Source organism: Oncorhynchus clarkii, chromosome 33, assembly GCF_045791955.1.
Source record: "Oncorhynchus clarkii lewisi isolate Uvic-CL-2024 chromosome 33, UVic_Ocla_1.0, whole genome shotgun sequence".
Taxonomy (NCBI): domain Eukaryota; kingdom Metazoa; phylum Chordata; class Actinopteri; order Salmoniformes; family Salmonidae; genus Oncorhynchus; species Oncorhynchus clarkii.
Genome location: NC_092179.1, coordinates 18,100,296 through 18,122,548, shown reverse-complemented (window position 1 = coordinate 18,122,548; position 22,253 = coordinate 18,100,296). Strand labels below are relative to the sequence as shown.

General features: G+C 43.2%; 1 protein-coding gene across 11 annotated transcripts in view; it reads right to left on the bottom strand.

The window, feature by feature from the left end:
* The window catches only part of LOC139392707 (myosin-binding protein C, slow-type-like), a 37,766-nt gene that overhangs the window by 7,195 nt on the left and 8,318 nt on the right, over positions 1 to 22,253 (bottom strand). The window contains exons 3-24 of one of the 11 annotated variants that reach the window (XM_071140891.1): positions 21,223 to 21,300; positions 16,414 to 16,464; positions 13,749 to 13,790; positions 13,079 to 13,120; positions 12,722 to 12,785; positions 11,998 to 12,108; positions 11,592 to 11,740; positions 11,380 to 11,497; positions 11,231 to 11,279; positions 10,386 to 10,442; positions 8,055 to 8,218; positions 7,739 to 7,871; positions 4,810 to 4,934; positions 4,552 to 4,657; positions 4,190 to 4,356; positions 3,895 to 4,060; positions 3,557 to 3,663; positions 3,328 to 3,464; positions 2,636 to 2,900; positions 2,363 to 2,551; positions 1,588 to 1,722; positions 1,302 to 1,469 (exon numbers count right to left, since the gene is read on the bottom strand). In XM_071140891.1, the coding sequence (XP_070996992.1) occupies positions 1,302 to 1,469; positions 1,588 to 1,722; positions 2,363 to 2,551; positions 2,636 to 2,900; positions 3,328 to 3,464; positions 3,557 to 3,663; positions 3,895 to 4,060; positions 4,190 to 4,356; positions 4,552 to 4,657; positions 4,810 to 4,934; positions 7,739 to 7,871; positions 8,055 to 8,218; positions 10,386 to 10,442; positions 11,231 to 11,279; positions 11,380 to 11,497; positions 11,592 to 11,740; positions 11,998 to 12,108; positions 12,722 to 12,785; positions 13,079 to 13,120; positions 13,749 to 13,790; positions 16,414 to 16,464; positions 21,223 to 21,300 (2,623 nt within the window). Of the gene's footprint in view, positions 1 to 1,301; positions 1,470 to 1,587; positions 1,723 to 2,362; positions 2,552 to 2,635; positions 2,901 to 3,327; positions 3,465 to 3,556; positions 3,664 to 3,894; positions 4,061 to 4,189; positions 4,357 to 4,551; positions 4,658 to 4,809; positions 4,935 to 7,738; positions 7,872 to 8,054; positions 8,219 to 10,385; positions 10,443 to 11,230; positions 11,280 to 11,379; positions 11,498 to 11,591; positions 11,741 to 11,997; positions 12,109 to 12,721; positions 12,786 to 13,078; positions 13,121 to 13,748; positions 13,791 to 16,413; positions 16,465 to 20,127; positions 20,323 to 21,222; positions 21,301 to 22,253 lie in introns of all 11 variants that reach the window. The other 10 variants (XM_071140896.1, XM_071140895.1, XM_071140898.1 and 7 more) reach the window with 10 other exon arrangements.

Below are 22,253 nucleotides of genomic sequence, written 5' to 3'. Positions count from 1 at the left end.
GCAAATCCTCTCAAGCTCTGTCAGTTTGGATGGGAAACTTTGCTGCACAGCTATTTTCAGGTTGTTGTCCTGTTGGAAGGTGAAATTCCGCCCCAGTCTGAGGTCCTGAGCGCTGTGGAGCAGGTTTTCATCAAGGATCTCTCTGTACTTTGCTACGTTCATCTTTCCCTTGATCCTAACTAGTCTCCCAGTCCCTGCTGCTGAAAAACATCCCCACAGCATGATGCTGCCGCCACCATGCTTCACCGTAGGGATGGTGCCAGGTTTCCTCGAGACGTGACGCTTGGCATTCAGGCCAAAGAGTTCAATCTTGGTTTCATCAGACCAGAGAATCTTGTTTCTCATGGTCTGAGAGTCTTTAGGTGCCTTTTGGCAAACTCAGAGCGGGCTGTTAGGTGCTTTTTGCTGAGTAGTGGCTTCCGTCTGGACACTTTACCATAAAGTCCTGATTTGTGGGGTGCTGCAGAGATGGTCGTCCTTCTGGAAGGTTCTCCCATCTCCACAGAGGAACTCTAGAGCTCTGTCAGAGTGACCATTGGGTTCTTGGTAACCTCCCTGACCAAGGCCCTTCTCCCCAGATTGCTCAGTTTGGCCGGTCGGCCAGCTCTAGGAAAAGCTCTAGGAAAAACTTCTTCCATTTAAGAATGATGGAGGCCACTGTGTTCTTGGGAACCTTCAATGCTGCAGAAATGTTTTGGTACCCTTCCCCAGATCTGTGCCTTGACACAATCCTGTCTCGGAGCTCTACGGACAATTCATTTGACCTCATGGCTTGGTTTTTGATCTGACATGCAGTGTCAATTGTGGGACCTTATATAGGCAGGTGTGTGCCTTTTACAAATCATGTCCAATCAATTTAATTTACCACAGGTGGACTCCATTCAAGATGTAGAAACAACTCAAAGATGATCAATGGAAACAGGATGCACCTGAGCTCAATTCGAGTCTCATAGCAAAGGATCTGAATACTTATGCAAATACGTTATTTTATTTTTTATATTAATACATTCACACATTTTTCTAAAAACCTGTTTTCGCTTTGTCATTATGGGGTATTCTGTATAGATTGCTGATTTTTTATTTTTTTTTAAATCCATTTTAGAATAAGGCTGTAACGTAACAAAATGTGGAAAACATCAAGGGGTCTGAATACTTTCCGAAGGCACTGTAAATATTTGATGAACTGTTGTCTTTTGGACTTGTGTATCAAATGTCATGTTCCTAGCCCTGTTGCTTAAGCCTTGCTAATAAATAATACATACAGACATCAAAAAGAGAAGTGGAGAGTGGCTAGGACTCACCGATGACCTCTTTGACCAGGATAGAGTGCTGAAGTGTTCTGGGAGTGCTGGCGCCGGCAGCATTGATAGCCCTTACCCTAACCAGGATCTTAGCCTCTGGAGGGAGGCCAGTGATGGTGTACTTAGTCTTCTCTGTCAGCTCCTTATTGGTTACTCTCCAGTCATCAGCTGTGAAGAACATGTCCATAGACTTAACACAGCAGGTAATACTTATTAACAGGCCAGGAGTTTCTGCTGATCATGAAAAATCAAGTGGGTTCTAGTTATAAAATCGAATGCTTCTTACTTCCTTCGATGCAATACTCCACCAGGTAGCCGTCTAAGCCTGCAGCTCCGATGGTGTCCGGGGGACGCCACTTCATGGTCACCGTGGTGTCTGTGACATCATCCACCACCAGCATGGTGGGCTCGCTGGTCACAGCTGAGAGCAATCAGTGTGAGAGTGTTACAACGGTTGGACTTCACACAAACATTTCCTTGCATAGTATGCCTTGTCAAAAGTGGATCTCCAATTGCCATAATAACAGTATAATGCATACAATGTAAGAAACACCTTCATGCCCATGTGTGTGGGACACCCCTCTAGCTGGCGCTGGTATGTCATCAATCTGTTCACCAGATCTGATTAGGGGCGGCTCTTAACGTCTATTCTTATATTCTGCATCACGTTTAACTCATATTGAACCCTGTGGGAGGCTGATCTCCTAAACCTATAAGCCCTAGATGATTTGGCAGCCATTATAAAGACATATTTAATATCTCCTAAAGCCCCGGCCACGTCCAGTGGAGGTCACAGTCAGAATGCGGAATGCTTGGAATAGTTGGGTATCAGAGGAACAGCTGCAAAGGGGAAGGGCAGCCCACACAATGGCCTGCACTATCACACAGTATCACAGTACTGGCTCTTTCATTTTTCTCCCACTATCGTGATATAATATAACCACAGGAGAAACCGTATTGGCTTACATAAGAGGATAACGCCTTTGTACTGTAAGTGTCACCTCACTGGCTTTGTCACAAAGATTACATTGCCAAGCGAACATCGCGTACTCAGAACTCACCCAGCGGCACAAAGGCTTTGGATGGCTCGCTGGGTTTGGACACACCGATGGCATTCACAGCAAAGACGCGCACCTCGTACGGGACACCCTCAATCATCTTTTTAGGCTCAAATGTGGTCTCTTTGTTCAGGTCAAAGTTCAGCCTCATCCATCTGGAACTCTGCTTCTTCTTCCTTTCGATGAAGTAGCCTTTGGGAAAAAGCATAGTTCTATATCATATACACACACCAGAATATCCAACTTGTTAGCATAAAACCACCCACACAGACCTACCTAAGATGGGTGAGCCTCCGTCATAGATCGGGGGTTCCCATGTCATAGAGCACCAGTCTCCTCCCACCTCCGTGACCAGGGGAACTTCAGGAGGGTCTGGGATATCCACCACCTTGACTTTGATGCTAGCCCCTGCTTCCCCAGCCTCGTTCTGCAGGACTATCTTGTAGTTTCCTGTGTCCTCCTTCTCTGCGATGTCAATGGTGAGGCTGGTGTGGTCCGAGAAGGTTTCAGCTCGCACACGGTGGCCCGAGTCAAGGATTACCTACGATGGCAAATAGTAGATTGTACTGTACCCATACATTCAGTATGTATACTGTACTGTAATTTCGGGGTATCCAATTGTTTTTAGTAGCTACTATATTGTCTCATCGCTACAACTCCCGTACGGGCTCGGGAGAGACGAAGGTTGAAAGTCATGCGTCCTCCGATACACAACTCAACCAAGCCGCACTTTTTCCAACCCGGAAGCCAGCCGCACCAATGTGTCGGAGGAAACACCGTGCACCTGGAAACCTTGGTTAGCGCGCACTGCGCCCGGCCCGCCACACGGGTCTTGGCCGGTTACGACAGAGCCTGGGCGCGAACCCAGAGTCTCTGATGGCACAGCTGGGGCTGCAGTACATCGCCCTTAACCACTGCGCCACCCGGGAGGCCCAATGAAGCCTATTTTGACCCAGGTCAGCACTCACCCTCTCTCCCTTCATCCACACCACTCTGGGTGCTGGTTCTCCACTGATGGGGATCTCCACGCGGAGTTTATTTCCTGCCACAATGGTCACTGTGTTGTCAGGGAAGTTCAAGCTCTCCAGGTGCACCCTGGGAGGATCTGTAAGAACGGGACAAGGAAGAAAACAAGTAAGTGCTCTATAATATTCCTATCAACCCACGGACGGTTTTGTATCATTAAAATGACTGTACCAACGATATGAACTTTGGCACAGAGGCTCTGAGAGTATCCCTCTGGCACAAAGGTATAATCCCCGGCATCGTGAATGGTGCTGTTCACAATTTCTAATCGGTGGTTCCTGTCAAAACAAGAAAACAAGTGAGAAGACAGCTTAATCAATATGAAAAAGACAGGAGGACAGAGGGAAGGGCAAAGGCCCAGAGTTTTTCTTGCTCAGGTTACATGGGCCTAATGGTGAATCCTGATTTGGGCCCAGAATTTTTTCCTCTGTTACTTGACCAGGTGTGAAACTCCCATGAACACAGGTATGGGGCTGAGGAGATGGGCGAGTGGGAGGGAAGTGACATACTTGGCTCTTTGCAGGATGTTGATGCGGTCGTTGGACTGGATCAGCTGTCCATTCCTGTACCAACGACCTGGAACATTCCCAGGGAAGATCTCACAGTGCATCTTCAGTGGCTGGCCCAAAAGCACTGTCATGTCCTGCAAATCCTGAATAATCTTCAGTGGCTTCACTGATGAAGGGAAGAATGGAAAGAAATAAGAGGATAGAAGAAATACAAAATAGTCATCAATTTAGTTGATCTACAGTTTCTCAGTAAGAGAGAACGTGTGAGGAAAGGAGAGGGAAGTGAAATACACACATTCAACCTGGACTTTGGCTTCAGAGGTTCCCCCAGAGGCCATGAGGGAGAAGGTTCCAGTGTCCTCCTTTGAGGCATCGTCAATGATTAGCCAGTGTTTCAGCCCCTCAGACTTGACACGGTAGCGTGACCGGGGCCCTGTCGGGACCTCCACGCCGTTCTTACACCTGAGGGGGAAGATGAAAGGTTAGAGGCTCACACACACACACACACACACACACACGCACACACACACACACACACACAAGGAGAAAACACACACACAGGGGAAAAAACACACACACACGGACACAAGGGAAAACACACAGGGACACAAGGGGGGAAAAAACACATACACACACAATAAGTTGACATAGCCCTACCATTTTACTTGAGCTCCTTCTTCAGACACTTCACACGCCAACTCAATCCTCTCGTTCACTGTCGTTTTCACCGCCTCAATCTCTTTAGTAATCTTCACTGGTAACTCTGCAGCAAGGTAAGATACAAATCAGAAAAGGCATCAATATAATTAGAAACAGTGAAGTGTGAAATTGTGGAGAGACCACATTCTGGTCCCACTAATTCCTCAAAGAGACATTAAAATGAAGAGAGAAGGATGATGGAATGGAGAGGGGTACCTTTGACAAACAGCTCTGTGGTACACTTCTCTTCTCCCGCGGCTACGGAATAGGCAGCGTCATCATTCAGGCCGCAGTTGTTGATGACCATGATCCGCTGTGTGCCTTTTTGCTCAAAGATAAACCTATGCAGCAAGTGCATCAATCAATCAAATCACTGGATATCAACATACTGTGACTGGCTTTATGTGCTTGGAGAGAAAGTTATATTATACCATATATGCTTGTGAATGGCAATTATTTCAAGACTTCATATCATCCACAGAGCTACAGACAGTTGCCTTTGCTTACTTGTGTCTTCCAAAAGCAGAAATAGATGTATTATTTTATTATTTTATATTTTATTATTTTAAGAATAAAATGTTGTGCTAGTTTATTAATCAAAAACCTTTGTCATTGAAATCATAGTAATGTGAAGATATACAGACAAATTCATATACAGAGACCCGTCCCCATTCACAAACAAACACATCCCAACATGCATCAGCGTGGGTTGTCAGTGCACACCCAGAGGAATAGAGTAGACAGAGGGTTGGGGTCACACCAGAGGTCAGGGATGTAGGACGGGTGGACTTACTTCCTTTGACTTAAGGTCAGCAGTGGAGCCGGAATGGAGCCAGAGGAGGAAGTGGTTATGGCAGAGGAAAGGGATGAGCACCACGGCATGACAGACAGACAAATAGGACAGAAGGATAGAGGAGGGGACTGTAACAGCCAATAGTGTTACAACAAAATGAGAGAGAGCGAGAGATCTTCATAACAGGGAATCCTGGGAAATACACCACCGGAGACCAGGGAACAGAAAACTGCAATAACCTCCCAGATGGCTTTAACTCGGCTTGGCTTCAAACAACCTCAACTGAGAGTAGCCTGAGATTGACCCTTCACTTTTTAGAATCTAAGTACACACTTGCCATTTTGAGGGTACATAGAGGTCTTGTAACATCGAGTAATACAGATGTTAGATTGAGTGAGGAGATTAACTTTCAAAAGTATGTGTATTAACAGTAGTTATACAATGGGTGGGTCTAATTCCATCCTGTGTCTGTTCCACAAATCACCAATGGCTAAATCTATGATGTTAAAATGCCTATTTACTTTGTTCCATCTGACTGCACAATCCACTGTCTCATCAGCCCACCAGGCACTTTATAAACTTGATCTCCACTATAAAAAGCATCTAGACATTATCTCACATTTATTTTAGACTAACACTTAGTTTTTAACAGCAGAGATTTGTATAAACCTTGCTGTCTGTCTCTCTGACATTTGCAACATTGAATTTGAATATTGAAACAATCTCCAGCTGTTACATAGTAATGAACGTGTCGGGAAGTCGGGACGAGACAGACAGACAGGCAGTGTTTCTTAGCCAGTCGAAATCATGAATCAGCTGGCATCATTTTTATGGATTTATACAAAAAAAATTCAACGAAGTGCAGCTAGTTTGCAGTCTGTTGTTGGCTAGCTCCTCTGAACAACAGTGTCCTGACGAGAGAGCACATTTTCTATGCCAGGCGAATCGCGCCTCATTAGCTCAGTGTTATGGTTGTGTCTGAATAAATGTCACTAGAAAACAGCTTAAACAAATGCAAATGCAGCTACTTTGTTGTTATTCTGGCTGCACTGTTTGACGTGACTGTAAGTTAGCCGTAGTTGGCTAGCTAGCAAGCAAGGGATATAAACATTGCCAGCCAGTATGGCAATGGAACATTTAGAACGAACAACTGGATCACGTCCATAGATACAGAACAGAAAGACTGAACGACTGGGTCGAGTCTCTGGCAACCAAACCAATAGAACAAACGACCAGCCGGCTTGGGTAGCAACCCTAGATTTGTGTCGGGACTATATCTAGTGGAAGGATGAAATAGTATGAATAAATTCATCAAAATAACGTTGAAAATTAAAATATGTCAATCATTATTTTAATATGTCGGTAATCCGTTGTATAAAAATGATAATGCCCTCGAAGCCAGTTTGCACAACACCCGTGCCAATATATCCTCGAAACACTGGCTTCTCGGGCATTATCACTTAATTATACAAATGATTTCCAGAGAGAGCTAAGAAAACAACACAATGTGGTAAGATCAATACACTTAAACTACGACAAATTATATTTATGGTACACTAACATTAGTGGAGTACACAGCTATCAAAATAATAGATCATCCATTGATTGTTACAAAGCCAAGTGTTAAAGACCTGTGGAGAAGGTACCGCCATTTCCCTGTACAGAAAAGGACCTGTAGTTAATAGCAAAGGACCATTATTTAAATCATCAAACAGTGCATTTCCACTCAAATGTAGCTCAGCGCCAAGCACTGCCCAGAAAACAAATAACGTTCTTGATGCGTTGGTGAGATGCATGTGGCATCTTATCAACACCACATTAGTGTTGAGAGAACGTTATTTGTTCACTGGGCATCAGCTGGCAATGGTTTACAGTGCAGAGATCTGGGCTGGTCCTGTAGCTGTGTGTGTCTGGACACAATGGGAGCTCTGTATAGGTGTAAAGGGCATGTAGGGTCAGACTTGTCCCTGGTTGACAAGAGCTGAGGCAGTAGAGGAAAACCCCTGTTCATAACAGGGGTCACACAGGGCTGTATGTGTGTGTCATTATGTGAAAGCAATTATTGGTGTAAAACAATGTGTGTTTTGATGAGCACGTGTAGGTGTATGCGTCCTTACTTGCACCACGAGACCATCAGAAACACTAGCATGTGAACCATTGCTTTTCAATGCTGAGAGATGTGACAAGGAACAGATAAAAACTACAAGTTCCAGGGGACCGGCAATGAGGACCAAACCACGAATGAAACATTTTATGAGGAACTCCCAAAAATGCCTTTCATTTGTGAGAAGACGAAAGAGAGGAAAAGATATAGAAGACTAACACATGAAGAGAAGAAAAAGCTTGACATACTTTGGAGTTGGACGGATCTCCTGGCCGTTCTTGTACCATTTCAGCTCCACTGTGGGGTCTGCAAGATCCACCACTAAGCGGATCTTCCCTCCTTTGTCCACCTGGTATGCTGGATCCAACTTCTTGGCAAAAGCTTTACAAAAAAGATAATATCCCATGACAATGGTTATGCATCCTATAGAAAACCAGTGAAACGTGAGCCTTTCCCCTGAATAATCACAGATTAGCTGATTATGAGCTAAACAATATAAATCCACAGTGCAGCATCATCCCAACAGTGATACACAGTCGCACGGACAAACACTCAATTCAGCACCTTCACTCTTCTTCTCCTCTTTCTTGGTCTTCTTCAGCCTCTTGAGCAGACCCCGCAGGTCTGTTATGCCGTACTCAAAGGCGATCTTCTCGTACTGGTCTGGCCTGGCCGACTTCAGGATCTCCCACACGTCCACTTCGGGCGTCTCATCCTGCTTGGGCTCCCTGGGGCAGGACACGAGGGGAGGGTGTGAGGGCTGGGGCCACGCTCTGGGCTATCGCGACGTGTCCTGAGGAACTGCTCCCTATGGGGGTAGTTGGGTGGGGAAGGAGGTTTTGGAGAGGGTACTAGAAAAGGGGCCGTGACTGCGCTGAAGGAAGACTACTCTCAGTTGTATCTATAGATAGTTGTATCTATAGATAGGGACTTCCTACTGAATTACTTTTCAAGAGTGTTTTCCCTCCGCTGTCCTACTGATTTGCTGTGTTTCTAAAAGTAATTTTTCTTCTTCTCTCTCTCTCCCTCTCTCCTTATATCAGGCACACGTTCTCTCCCTCCCATCTCTCTCTCCCTACAGAGTTCCTCAGGACATGTCACACAAAGGGATGGGCGTGGTTTGAAGCCCTGTACCTGTCCTCTGCCATCCTCTCTGGATGATGCGTTACAGGGGGAGAGGATGAGGTGTTACAGGGGAGAGGGGGTGGCTAGTCTATTATATGTATTATATCCTATAGGAAGGGTTTTACTGCTGAGGAAAGTAGAGGGATCAGATTATTACAAGGGAGTTGAATATGTTTCAGGTAGGGGTTTTGACCAGTGTCGAGTTCTTTTAGTCTGGACATTGTTACTTGCCTTTAGGGTGAGATTTTGCAAGAGAAAATACATTTTAACCAGTGCTGTATTAATGAATAACAAAAAAGGTCATAAACAGATAAATGCTATTAGGCTACTTTTGTTCCTTGGGGAAGGGGGGGTAAACAGAATGAAACAATTTGGGAAAGAACTACTGATCTAGGTGCTGCATGCAGGAATATAGGGAGATCTTACTCCAAGATGTACTGCTGATAAAGTCTACATTCCTTCTCTTTCTATTCACATTGCCCATCCCTTTGCCTCGTGTCTCAGTATGTTCACTCATCACCACTACAGAGACGCTCTGACCGTGTTAGAGATGGAAGGCTAGGCGTCCATAGGGGATGTTAGATCTGTGAGATCCAGGTTAATAAGCATGTTGCCCTGGGCGTGAGTAGATCCATTAGGCAGCTTAATAAAGATCATTCAATCAGGCCGTTCTTTCATGGACATTTTCCCAAATGTCGGAAAGCTTTGGAGGTAAAAAAGCATGGAATTATTATTTCATTCTTATGCATCTCTCTTCTTGTTTATTTTCAGGCAATTACTTTGTAGACTGAAATAAACATTGTAATATGTGTCTTGTATTTCTAAGTTGAAATAAAATGACAATGTAGTGATAACACTATTTCACAGCATCATTTATAAATGGTCCACTAGCAGATCATTAATGATCCGAAATGGGAGTCCTTTTGCCTCATAAACACAGTATTACTGACCCCTACTGTTGATCAAAAAAGTGGTCATCCCAAACAGCAGAGAGACGTTATGACGCAAAGTCCATTTCCATCCTTACTGATTGTTAATGGAGCATTTGAGAATGTCGGCTGTAAATGAAGTGTTACCGTACTACAGTAGGCCAACACTCTTGCTTGTTCCAGATCCTAGAACTACATTCCATGCTGGGGACGCTACAGGATTATAGTACTTACCCCGCAGTAAGGTCTAATCGTTTAATTACCTAGGTTATTCTCTCTACTAACCTTTGGTTTCTGAATGTGTAGGGAAGAAGAAGAGACAAGCCCAAATAAATGTGTAATTTTACCTCAGTGATGTGTCACGGTCTGTCTAGGTCTATTGTACTGGCAGTACATTGAAAAAACATGCTGTTGTCTTGATGTTTGAACCAAGAAAAAATGTAGATTTGTATTTACAAATGAAAAAAGAAACTCAAAAATACAGTTATCAATATGTGAGAGTAGATTGTGTGCTAGATAGTAACTTTGTATGTGATTCACTGTAAAACCTAATATTAATGAAATGATGTACTCTTACAGTACATGTTACTTCACCTATGTACTAACTAATATACTGTACTATATTATATTTCATATATTATATTTAATACACTTTAACATATTATACTATATTGTAATGCACATATAACCATGTAACAAAATAAGAAAGCAATTTGGAAGAGTAAAAGATTCAATGGTGGTTGCTGGGGCAAAAGAAAATAGGTCAACACCCAAAACAAGGGCATAGTAAAAAACAAAACAAAATAAGACTGTCCCCTTGAGGACGGACAGTGACTCTCACCTATGTTTAAGAAGACCACTAAAGTCAAGATCCCCTGCATCCTCGTGTCCTTCACTGCTGTTGTTAACAAGAAGAGATTAATGGAGATTTAATCAGAGTAGAAACAGTAACAGGCAACTAGATAAACAATGCTAAAAGAACAACGCAAAGCAGTGGCTACTGACTTCAATCAAATGCATTAGGTCCAGACTAACACATGATTGGTAGCTTACACAAAAACCCTTTCGATTCATTTCCAATTAAATGCTTCTAACGAACTGGTTTGTGTAAGGAGTATTGAGAGCGATCCCAGCCAGCATATGACAACATTTCCACAATGTTTCTGCTGTGTTGCAGGAGCATCACTGAGCAGCTACGTTGGGATAATGCTATGGGGCTGGGATGTTTTGCGTTGCTTTCTGACACATTGTTGGGAGGGAGTTTCAAATGCAAGCATTGGCCTTTGTGCTGTTCAACACGTTGATTGGTAATGACCTTAATAAAGGTTAATCACATCCGATTTCATGGTCATTATGTTTCAGACATTATGCTCTCATGTTGGTTTGTGATAAGAGCCATGGATTTCCTACTGAGCCACAATGTCCCACGTATCTGATGCTCAAATGTACATTTTCAGGTTTATTTGCCATGTGTATTGAATCTTGCTCGAAACCAGTGAAGTTTGTGTTTAATGTTACTTTTGTCATATTTATCATTATGAGAAAAAAGGATACTCATTATTCAAATGCTCAATCTAACCACTAACTGTAAAAATATCACTCTGTTGTTGACTCTGAAAACGAGTCTATTAACTGTCTGTTTTCAAAAATCGAAATAACGTGGTCAGATTGTGTTGCTCTCATTACCTTCTTTTGAAGGCTGATCGAATATCAACACTCTGTGACTGTTCCAGTTCTGAAAGACAATAATGCAAAACAATAACACAGTATATTACTGCTCGTGTTTCAGTGTGTGTTCTTTGCTGTACGACGGAGACTCAAACAGTGCAACAAACCTTTCACTTCCAGGTCAAAGGAACAGCTGTCAAATTTGTCCTTGTAGGTGACCTCACACCTATAGTTTCCAGCATAGTTGTCTTTGGCCTTGATGATATGCATCTCAAATGTGTGAATCTGCGGGGCGATACATAGGTATTGGAAGGACAGCTAGGGGACCAATGTGTGTGTGTGTTAACATACATAGAGGTATACATGGGAGGTTGTCTACCTTGGTGCGTCGGTCAAAGGTTTCTTTCAGTTGCAAGTGCTTTCCGGTCTTGCTGGCCAGGTCCATCCATTTCCCTTTGAACCACTTGATGGTGGGTTTACGGAGCAGGTCTTGGGCCTCCACCTTGGCAACAAAGGAGATGTCTCCACCTTGTGAACATGTAAAACACAGCATGTCCATGGTGGGAATAGCCTTTGAGGTGGAAAGATGTCCTACACATGGTTACCAGAGGTCCCTTCTCTTGGAGAGAATAAATTCATTTGCATGAGCGAGAAAGAGAGAGAGAAAGAGATGGAGGCAGAGAGAGAGATAGAGGGAGACAGAAGCATAGAGAGAGAGAGGCAGTGAGATATCATCTATGGTCTACAGCAGCTGTGAGAGGAGAGCTCACTCTGCAGGCACTCACCCACAGTGATGGATCCGCCCTGGGGTCTTTCTATGAGCAGGCTGGACAGCGGTGGGGTATCTACGGGCTTGTCAAGGTCCTCTGGAGCCTGTCCCTCTCCCAGAGACCACACTGGTCGATCAGGAGAGACGGACACACACCATCACACAAAGACTCAACACCAACAGACCAACACACTCCTCGTATACTGTACTCAATGGCTTCAACAATCCGTCACCACACTTCTCTGTATTCATCTGAAAGTTATATACTTCCCAAGGTAGATAGACAGACAGAAATACATTCATACTGTTCCTCAGCTGTTCATGGCAGCTGCAACATGGAAAGCATAACATTTTGCAACATGGAAAGCATAGGAACATGGAACATAGAACAAATACCTGTACTGGGAAAAGCGTTATGGGTTTTGATAGAATACCATATCGGAAGAGACTCCTTTACCGTGTGCAAAAGTGTATCGATTGATACATTCTTCAATTTCTAGATGCTCCGGTCTTCTTTGAGATCTCAGAGGACTAAGTGGAATAGGACTCATGCCAACAGTCGCCATGCTCAACATGTGATGAAACTGCTATAGACAGACCTACATAGGGAGTCCCTTCAGCCCCACCCCTCGCTACCTACTGCAAAGACCCAGCTACCCTCCCCCACTTTACTTCATCCCTGACTCAAAGACTAACACTCAACTAGGTCACTTAATTCATTGAATTGACTTCTTACTTACGTGAAATGTCATTCATTTTCCCATGTTTGAAAAAGATGTTGACGTCCAAAAGCCCCATAGTTTCCTACAAGCATTGGAGGGGAACGTGGGAGTTGAACTATGACATTTTAGGAAACCAGTATTTTTCATGTAGCAGAACATCCAAATGAGTCCAAATGAACCTGAGCTTTTAAAAGTATGCCAAGCCAGGTTCCATTGGACCAGCTATGCGGGGAAAATGAAAAGAGCCAGCTAATAGACTAACACGGTTCGTGAGTGGGCTTGCTCCAGAGAGGATACTGCTATTCTGGAGCTCAAGCTATTGAAAACGTCACTTCTACTAGGATGGTTATTACGGCTTTTGTTACATAGTATTACCTGAGTCTTTTCTCCCCATGGCTGACACATGGACGCTATCATCTGAACAAAGACAGAGAGAAATTTACAGCATATTATAAGAAATAGTACTGTAAAGTCCACAGAAGCAAGCGCACACAAACATTCAGGACCAGCAAGCAATACAAGACATCTAACAGTAAGCAAGCTGAGCCCTGACGAATTCTGACATAATGATGCAATCTGCCAAGCAAAAGCTGTAACTATGTACATTGTTGTATATTGTTAGGTTTCACCAGTGAGGAGAATCAGTTTTGAATCTTCTTTCATGCCTTTGTATTTCGTAAAATAAAGTTTTATACAAACTGTATCATTGTATTACGATCAGAATTCCAAATGTGTTCACATAAAATATGTACAACATTCATGTGCCAGACAGAAAATATCAGAAAAGGAGACCCTTAAAATCCTTAAATTCTTATCATTCCTTTTTCAAAAAAATCAATTATGATGTTTTTGCAACATGTTTCACCGTTGACAATCTGACCTCTTACGGTTGGAAAAATAATTAACTTCAAAAATCACACAAAACACCTTCTAGAAATATACATGTCTCCGAACATGTTTCCTACATCCAGGCAGTTGTAACATTCTGATTAAAAAGACCAGTTTGGTCAGAGCTATAGTTGTATAAATAACAGAGAGGTCTTACTAGGCAGCTCAATAGACAGTTTCTTGACTGTATTGGCATCCTCTGTGAAAGAAAGCATAGTATTACTGAAATTTATTTGTGTTTTTATCTAGTCAATTTATTTGACTCTGGTGAAGAATATTGCTATTGACCCTCTGTGATGATTGTCAAAATAAAGTATGACAAATTGTCCTTAATGGCCTTGTAATTGGAAAAAAGTATGAAATGAAACTTCCAATTACTCTTACCAACAATCTCCAATGAATTAAATATGACATATAACACAATTCAAAACAAGAGAACCGGTATGGTATCAACAAAGTTGAGGTCTAGAACAAACCAAAACATGTATAATATCATCATATATACATAACATATAATATACATACAGTATACATGATGAGCATGAGTGGCATGAATGGATCTTATGTGTGTATATTCCAAGCCTCCATTCACACCCTTGACTTATTGCACATTTTGTTGGTTTACAGCCTGAATTCAAATTGGATGAAATTATTTTTTCACCCATTTACACACAATACCTCATAATGATAAAGTGAAAACATTCAATGTCATCTTGGTAAGCAACTCCAGTGTATGTTTGTCCTTGTGTTTTAGGTTATTGTCCTGCTGAAAGGTACATTCGTATCCCAGTATCTGTTGGAAAGCCGACTGAACCAGGTTTTCCATCAAGGATTTTGCCTGTGCTTAGCTCTACTCCGTTTCTTTTTATCCTGAAATAACTCCCTAATCCTTGTCGATGACAAGCATACACATAACATGATGCAGCCACAACCATGCTTGAAAATATGAAGAGTAGGGCCTCCCGGATGGCGCAGTGGTTAAGGGCGCTGTACTGCAGCGCCAGCTGTGCCATCAGAGTCCTGGGTTCGCGCCCAGGCTCTGTCGTAACCGGCCGCGACCGGGAGGTCCGTTGGGCGACGCACAATTGGCCTAGCGTCGCCCGGGTTAGGGGTGACGCTAGGTCGGTAGGGTTGCCCTTGTCTCATCGCGCACCAGCGACTCCTGTGGCGGGCTGGGCGCAGTGTACGCTAGCCAAGGTGGCCAGATGCACGGTGTTTCCTCCGGCGCGTTGGTGCGGCTGGCTTCCGGGTTGGATGTGCGCTGTGTTAAAGAAGCAGCAGCGGCTTGGTTGGTTGTGTATCGGAGGACGCATATCGGAGGACGACCTTTGTCTCTCCCGAGCCCGTACGGGAGTTGTAGCGATGAGACAAGATAGTAGCTACTAACAATTGGATACTATGAAATTGGGGAGAAAAAGGGGTAAAATTCAAAAAAGAAAATTTGAAGAGTGGTTTTCAGTGATGTGTTCTGTTGGATTTTCCCCAAACATAATGTTTTGTATTCAGAACATTAAGTTAATTTATTTGCCACATTTTTTGCAGTTTTACTTTATTCCCTTACTGCAAACAGGATGCATGTTTTGGAATATTTTGTATTATGTACAGGCTTCCTTCTTTTCACTCTGTAATTTATGTTAGTATTGTGGAGTAACTACAATGTTGTAGTTGTTAGTAGTCTGTTTTTTCCTATCACAGCCATTCAACTCTGTAACTGCTTTAAAGTCACCATTGGCCTCATGGTGAAATCCCTGAGCAGAATCCTTCCTCTCTGGCAACTGAGTTAGGAAGGACGCCTGTATCTTTGTACTGACGGGTTGTACTATTGATACACATACAAAGTGTAATTAGTAACTTCACCATGCTCAAAAGGATATTCAATGTCTTTTCTTTTTTTTCCACCCATCTATCAATAGGTGTCCTTCTTTGCGAGGCATTGGAAAACGTCCCTGGTCTTTCTGGATGAATCTGTGTTTGAAATTCACTGCTCGACTGAGGGACCTTGCAGATAATTGTATGTGGAGTACAGAGATGGCGTAGTCATTCAAAAATCTTGCAAAACACTATCATTATACACAGAGTGACTCCCTGCAACTTATTATGTGACTTATTAAGCACATTTTTACTCCTGAACTTATTTGGGCTTGCCATAACAAAGGGGTTGAATACTTATTGACTCGAGACATTTCAGCTTTTCATTTTTAAGTAATTTGTAAACATTTCAAAAAACATCTCCACTTTGACATCCTTGTGTGTATACCAGTGACACAAAATCTCAAGTTTATGCATTTTAAATTCAGGGGGTAAGACAACAAAATGTAGAAAAAGTCAAGGTGTGCATGTCAGATGTGATCTTCACATCCATACATTTATTTTAAAATGATAATAAATAAAGGTTTGTGTGCTTGTAGGAATTATGCTTTGCCATTTTTGAATTGGCATGCATGTAAACAACATACGTATGTGATATGCACAAACATATATTGCAATAGTTTAGGAGATGATCCTGAATATTCTACCCAGCAATATTCTAACCACTTGCCATGTGCAAGTATTAAATGCATATCAGGAATATATTCCAAAGGTCTGAGAAAAACCTTGTGTTTAAAAGACAGGTAAGAGACCCATCCACCATCTAGCCATAGTGTTCTCTATAGTTAGACTCTTCCCCACAGTAACTGACTCCTGCAAAATGTACTTTTGGGGTGTTGATGGGAGCACTGTCCTATAGTGGAGTCTCCATGGATAGTGGAGTCTCCATGGTAACCGACTTGACAAGATGGGAAAGGGGGGAGAAATGAGGATGGTTTGTCATGGTTACCAACCTGGTGGGGGCGGTGGTGATGGGGTGTTGGTTGTAGCGTCATCATCTTTATCTGCAATAAAGGTGTGATTGACACAGACCCACCTATTAAAAGCTCCAAGTCCATCACCGGCAAGGCAGGCCAACAAGACAAGCCACAAGACAAAGCATGCAAGACAAGACAGAACATGGGACCGACACGACACAACACCACCACATATGCATGTCTTTGAAATGGATAGATGAAGTGTACGAGACCATAAATGTGCTGATCGTGAGATCGAAGCGTGTCCTGTGAGAGATCACACCAGTGTCTATGAGATGGGAGTGGACGGTGATGTAAGAGATCACACGTGTACGTAAGATAAAGGAATTATGCGTAACACCACAAGCTTGGTTTAGGAAAGCTGGAAGCACAAGTAAGAAGCACTGTGAGAGGAAGAGAGAGATTGAAGTTGACAAGCAGCGGCCAGAAGAACACAAGAATGTCCACAAGGGTAATGAAAGATTAAAGACCTAACTATCCAAGAAAAGCCCTGTTACTTGAGAAACCCTCTGCTTGTCGTCGATCAAAAGAGTAACTGAGCTCAGCTTCCCCTCCAGAGACGTTAAAGAGAGTAGCGTTGGGCGGTATCCAGATTTTCATACCGTTTTTGTAGAATACCAGTGTAAACGATAATACCGGATGTCCACACAAGGGGTGCTATTTCTTAAAAATAAGGGTGTCATAGAGAGAGCGGGGTGAGGATTGAGTAAAACAGAAGCGACATATGAAACTGGACCTTTGTTGTGGTAAAAAGGCTCTGGAGCAATGCTGAGTGATGAGTGACAACTATCGGAGAGCTATAACCTTCCATACATCTAAATCAGCTGCTGCTGCTGTGACCGTCAACAGCACTGTGCTTGTTGCTACAGTATAGCCTCACTATGAATCCTAGACCCTCAGCTTTAAACTGTCTGTAAACTGTACTGAGAAGAATAGACACAGAAAACACACACACGCACACAATAATACACACACACACAAACATACATACACACACACCAACACGTTTGTGCATGCGCACATAAACGTAGTCTACCTACAGTGGGGCAAAAAAGTATTTAGTCAGTCACCAATTGTGCAAGTTCTCCCACTTAAAAAGATGAGAGGCCTGTAATTCATCATAGGTACACTTCAACTATGACAGACAAAATGAGAAAAAAAAATCCAGAAAATCACATTGTAGGATTTTTTATGAATTTATTTACAAATTATGGTGGAAAATAAGTATTTGGTCAATAACAAAAGTTAATCTCAATACTTTGTTATATACCCTTTGTTGGCAATGACAGAGGTCAAACGTTTTCTGTAAGTCTTCACAAGGTTTTCACACACTGTTGCTGGTATTTTGGCCCATTCCTCCATGCAGATCTCCTCTAGAGCAGTGATGTTTTGGGGCTGTTGCTGGGCAACACGGACTTTCAACTCCCTCAAAAGATTTTCTATGGGGTTGAGATCTGGAGACTGGCTAGGCCACTCCAGGACCTTGAAATGCTTCTCATGAAGCCACTCCTTCGTTGCCTGGGCGGTGTGTTTGGGATCATTGTCATGCTGAAAGACCCAGCCACGTTTCATCTTCAATGCCCTTGCTGATGGAAGGAGGTTTTCACTCAAAATCTCACGATACATGGCCCCATTCATTCTTTCCTTTACACGGATAAGTCGTCCTGGTCCCTTTGCAGAAAAACTGCCCCAAAGCATGATGTTTCCACCCCCATGCTTCACAGTAGGTATGGTGTTCTTTGGATGCAACTCAGCATTCTTTGTCCTCCAAACACGACGAGTTGAGTTTTTACCAAAAAGTTATATTTTGGTTTCATCTGACCATATGACATTCTCCCAATCTTCTTCTGGATCATCCAAATGCTCTCTAGCAAACTTCAGACGGGCCTGGACATGTACTGGCTTAAGCAGGGGGACACGTCTGGCACTGCAGGATTTGAGTCCCTGGCGGCGTAGTGTGTTACTGATGGTAGACTTTGTTACTTTGGTCCCGGCTCTCTGCAGGTCATTCACTAGGTCCCCCCGTGTGGTTCTGGGATTTTTGCTCACCGTTCTTGTGATCATTTTGACCCCACGGGGTGAGATCTTGCGTGGAGCCCCAGATCGAGGGAGATTATTAGTGGTCTTGTATGTCTTCCATTTCCTAATAATTGCTCCCACAGTTGATTTCTTCAAACCAAGCTGCTTACCTGTTGCAGATTCAGTCTTCCCAGCCTGGTGCAGGTCTACAATTTTGTTTCTGGTGTCCTTTGACAGCTCTTTGGTCTTGGCCATAGTGGAGTTTGGAGTGTGACTGTTTGAGGTTGTGGACAGGTGTCTTTTATACTGATAACAAGTTCAAACAGGTGCCATTAATACAGGTAACGAGTGGAGGACAGAGGAGCCTCTTAAAGAAGAAGTTACAGATCTGTGAGAGCCAGAAATCTTGCTTGTTTGTAGGTGACCAAATACTTATTTTCCACCATAATTTGCAAATAAATTCATAAAAAATCCTACAATGTGATTTACTGGATTTTTTTTCTAATTTTGTCTGTCATAGTTGAAGTGTACCTATGATGAAAATTACAGGCCTCTCTCATCTTTTTAAGTGGGAGAACTTGCACAATTGGTGGCTGACTAAATACTTTTTTGCCCCACTGTATATACACACATGTTCTTGCATATGCACATACACATGTTTGTGCATTTGCACAGACACACACTCTTCCAGACCTGCTGGAGGTGGGGGTTGGGTAACCTGCACCGTAACAACTGGTTCTGGAGGTGGGGGTGGTGGTGGGGTAACCACTGTAACAACAGGCTCTTGAGGTGGGGGTGGTGGTGGTGGTGGGGTAACCACTGTACCAACAGGCTCTGGCGGTTGTGTAACCTCCGTAACAACTGGCTCTGCTTCCTCCGTCACGGTTGCTGAATTGGGACAAGGCTCTCATAGATTAAAGTTACCGTCCATCTCCTCCACTCACACAGCACTAAGTGTTTTTCAGTCATCAATTTCTAATACAAACAACTCCAACTAATACTGCTAACTCCAACTGTATGTGCCGTAAAGTTGTTGTACTGAACTATGCACACAGCAGACACGCTGCATTTACATGTAGCCTATATGTGCTGTTTGACCATGACAAAGCTATCAGACACGACTTTGGGGGCACTTTCGCCTTAGAAGAATTAGAACTTACCGTATATAAAAAATGCACTAGTCGACAATCTGCCAAAAGCAAAGCATGAACCAATGTATGGCTGTTGTAGTGTAAATGCCAATGAAATTCATCACATTGGGTCATAGCAGCATTGGGTCATAGAGGCAAAAGGTGTCTCTGTCTGTCATTTCAAACAGCTCTTCAATCCAAATAAAACCCTGATTCATACAGACTCTATCAGTCCATTGCCTGATTTGAATGGAACTTTGGCCCATATGATGATCTATTGGGAGAAGATAAAGGGCTTTAGTAAAGACCAGAACTATGGATCTGACTCTATTACAGACTAGAGTCAAACTGCTTCAATCAATGGTTTGAGTGGGACAATTGAACGGAAGCTCGTGTTACTATTTATGAGTAGGGCATGGAGTTTTTCCTAACCACATGACCTGATCAGGAAAAACTCTGGGACTTCAGTTATAGCTTTAGTTATAGTAAACAGCATGCACTTTTACTGTGAATGGCTTGAGACTGAGTGAATTTGACTTACCAGGCGGTGGGGGTGAGCAAGGAGACGGGGCCTCCTCCTTTACTTCAGAGTTCACAGACTCGACTTGCTCTTTAGCCCTGACCACAACCGCCTCTGGTTCTGGTTCTTTAGACCCATTCTCTACTGGTTCTGGCTGTACAGGCTTAATCACCTCTATGGGCTGTGGATCCTTCCCCTCAGTCTCTACCGGTTGTTCTGTACAGCAGATAACAGTGCCAGGCTGGAGCAGCAAGCCTTGAGCAAAAGCACTAGCAGCCTCTCAAAACACATATGAGGTGCTGGCTGTACATGGATGAGCATAGATAGCCAGCAACCAGAATGGGTCGTTCCATTGACAGTCATGTCTGAATGCTTGACAGGCAATCAAAATTGATAGAAATTATAAAAAGTTATCTTTGCCAACTACCAAGTAAAATTGAGGGATGTTACCAATCTGGTCATTGCATATCTATAGCTAGTCCTGGAGGCTTCAAGGAAGTATAGTTTTACTTATTCAGCAAGTTTGAACAAGACTTCATTACAATGTACCACAAGCTAAAAAAAAACGATTTTCATTTTTTCAAATAGCCAATCATAACAGTTCCCAGAAATTTGAACGTGACAATGTCATCGGAATCTATTATAAGTCTAATGACGGCTACCTGCTGAATCTAACAATTAAAGCTATACTTCCTCATTCACACTGAATGTACTTCCTGTGGATGACTCCATATTCCAAAACAATGTTTCAGTACCTCATACAGATGCACACACACACACAACAATGACATACTTGGTAAAGAAAGCACAAGGCAGTATTGGGGACAGAGCATCACAGCAACGCCGAGCACGGGACTGTGTTACAGTAGCAGCAGTACAACAGTGCAACTACGGAATGATGTGCATCATATGGGCTGTTTATCAGGAAGTTGACTTATTTGGATTGCACGTAGACTACTTTGACTTAAATGCGTTATGTTTGTGTGTGTCGTCGAGGGAACAGTTGAGAAATCCCATTGTGAAAGAAGAAAAACAAGAACGGTGGACACACAACAACAAACACGCGTGTTGGAAAGAGAGAAAAGAGGGGCATGACACCAGTGCATGGTTACCCACCTGGGGGTGGAGGTGAGACCTCGAGGGATATCTCAGGTGTGGGCATTGGCACCTCACTACTGTCTGTGGCAACACTCTCTGAGTATGTGACAAATATAGCAGGGATGGAAGAGCTACATTTAATAGCGCAAAGCCTCCACATCTAGCCTTTAACATACTCACTCTCCCACCAATGGGCAGACTTACTCACTGTATGCTCAACCTCACTCGCCATTTTCCATTCAGTCACACACAAAATGGGACACATACAGTAAATCCACTGAATGTGTTTGTACATACGCATGCACAATATCAAGTGGGATATTTTCTGAATATAGATTTATTTTTACAGCCATTTGCCTGGAATCAGATTCATTGTTTTGGTGCTTGACCATGAGGGAATTTATTTACATTGTATTTTAAATTGAACCTTTATTTAACTAGGTAAGTCAGTTAAGAACAAATTCTTATTTACAATGAAGGCCTACCGGGAAACAGTGGGTTAACTGCCTTGTTCATGGGCAGAACAAAATATTTTTTACCTTGTCAGCTCGGGGATTCAATCCAGCAACCTTTGGGTTACTAGCCCAACACTCTAACCACTAGGCTACCTGCAGCCCCAAAGTTGATGGATGAAATATATTACAGGGTTCAAATGTGTTCTTCACTTACTGTATGACAGGTTTATTCAGAATTCATCTTTATGTCAATTGCAATATTTATGGCACAATTACGATTGAATACATTCATAGAAGTACATAAAATGAAATCAGTGCCCGGCCAGGGATACATTTAGCCTAAACCTGTGTGTGAGCAGAGCTATTCCCTCCACTGTACGAAGCCACAGGCCCAAGACACTGCTCCCAAGGTCAAAGCCTGGTGTCGGCAGGCGGCCAATATCATGCCAGCGACCTGGTCACATGGGGGGGGGGCAGGAACGTCAGCTGAATCAACAGGCCTGGATCAGCCGGTCCGGTAGGGGGAATGTGTAGATTCTGACCACTCGGTCGTCACCACTGACCACTGAGCCACAGTAGTACAACAGTTATATT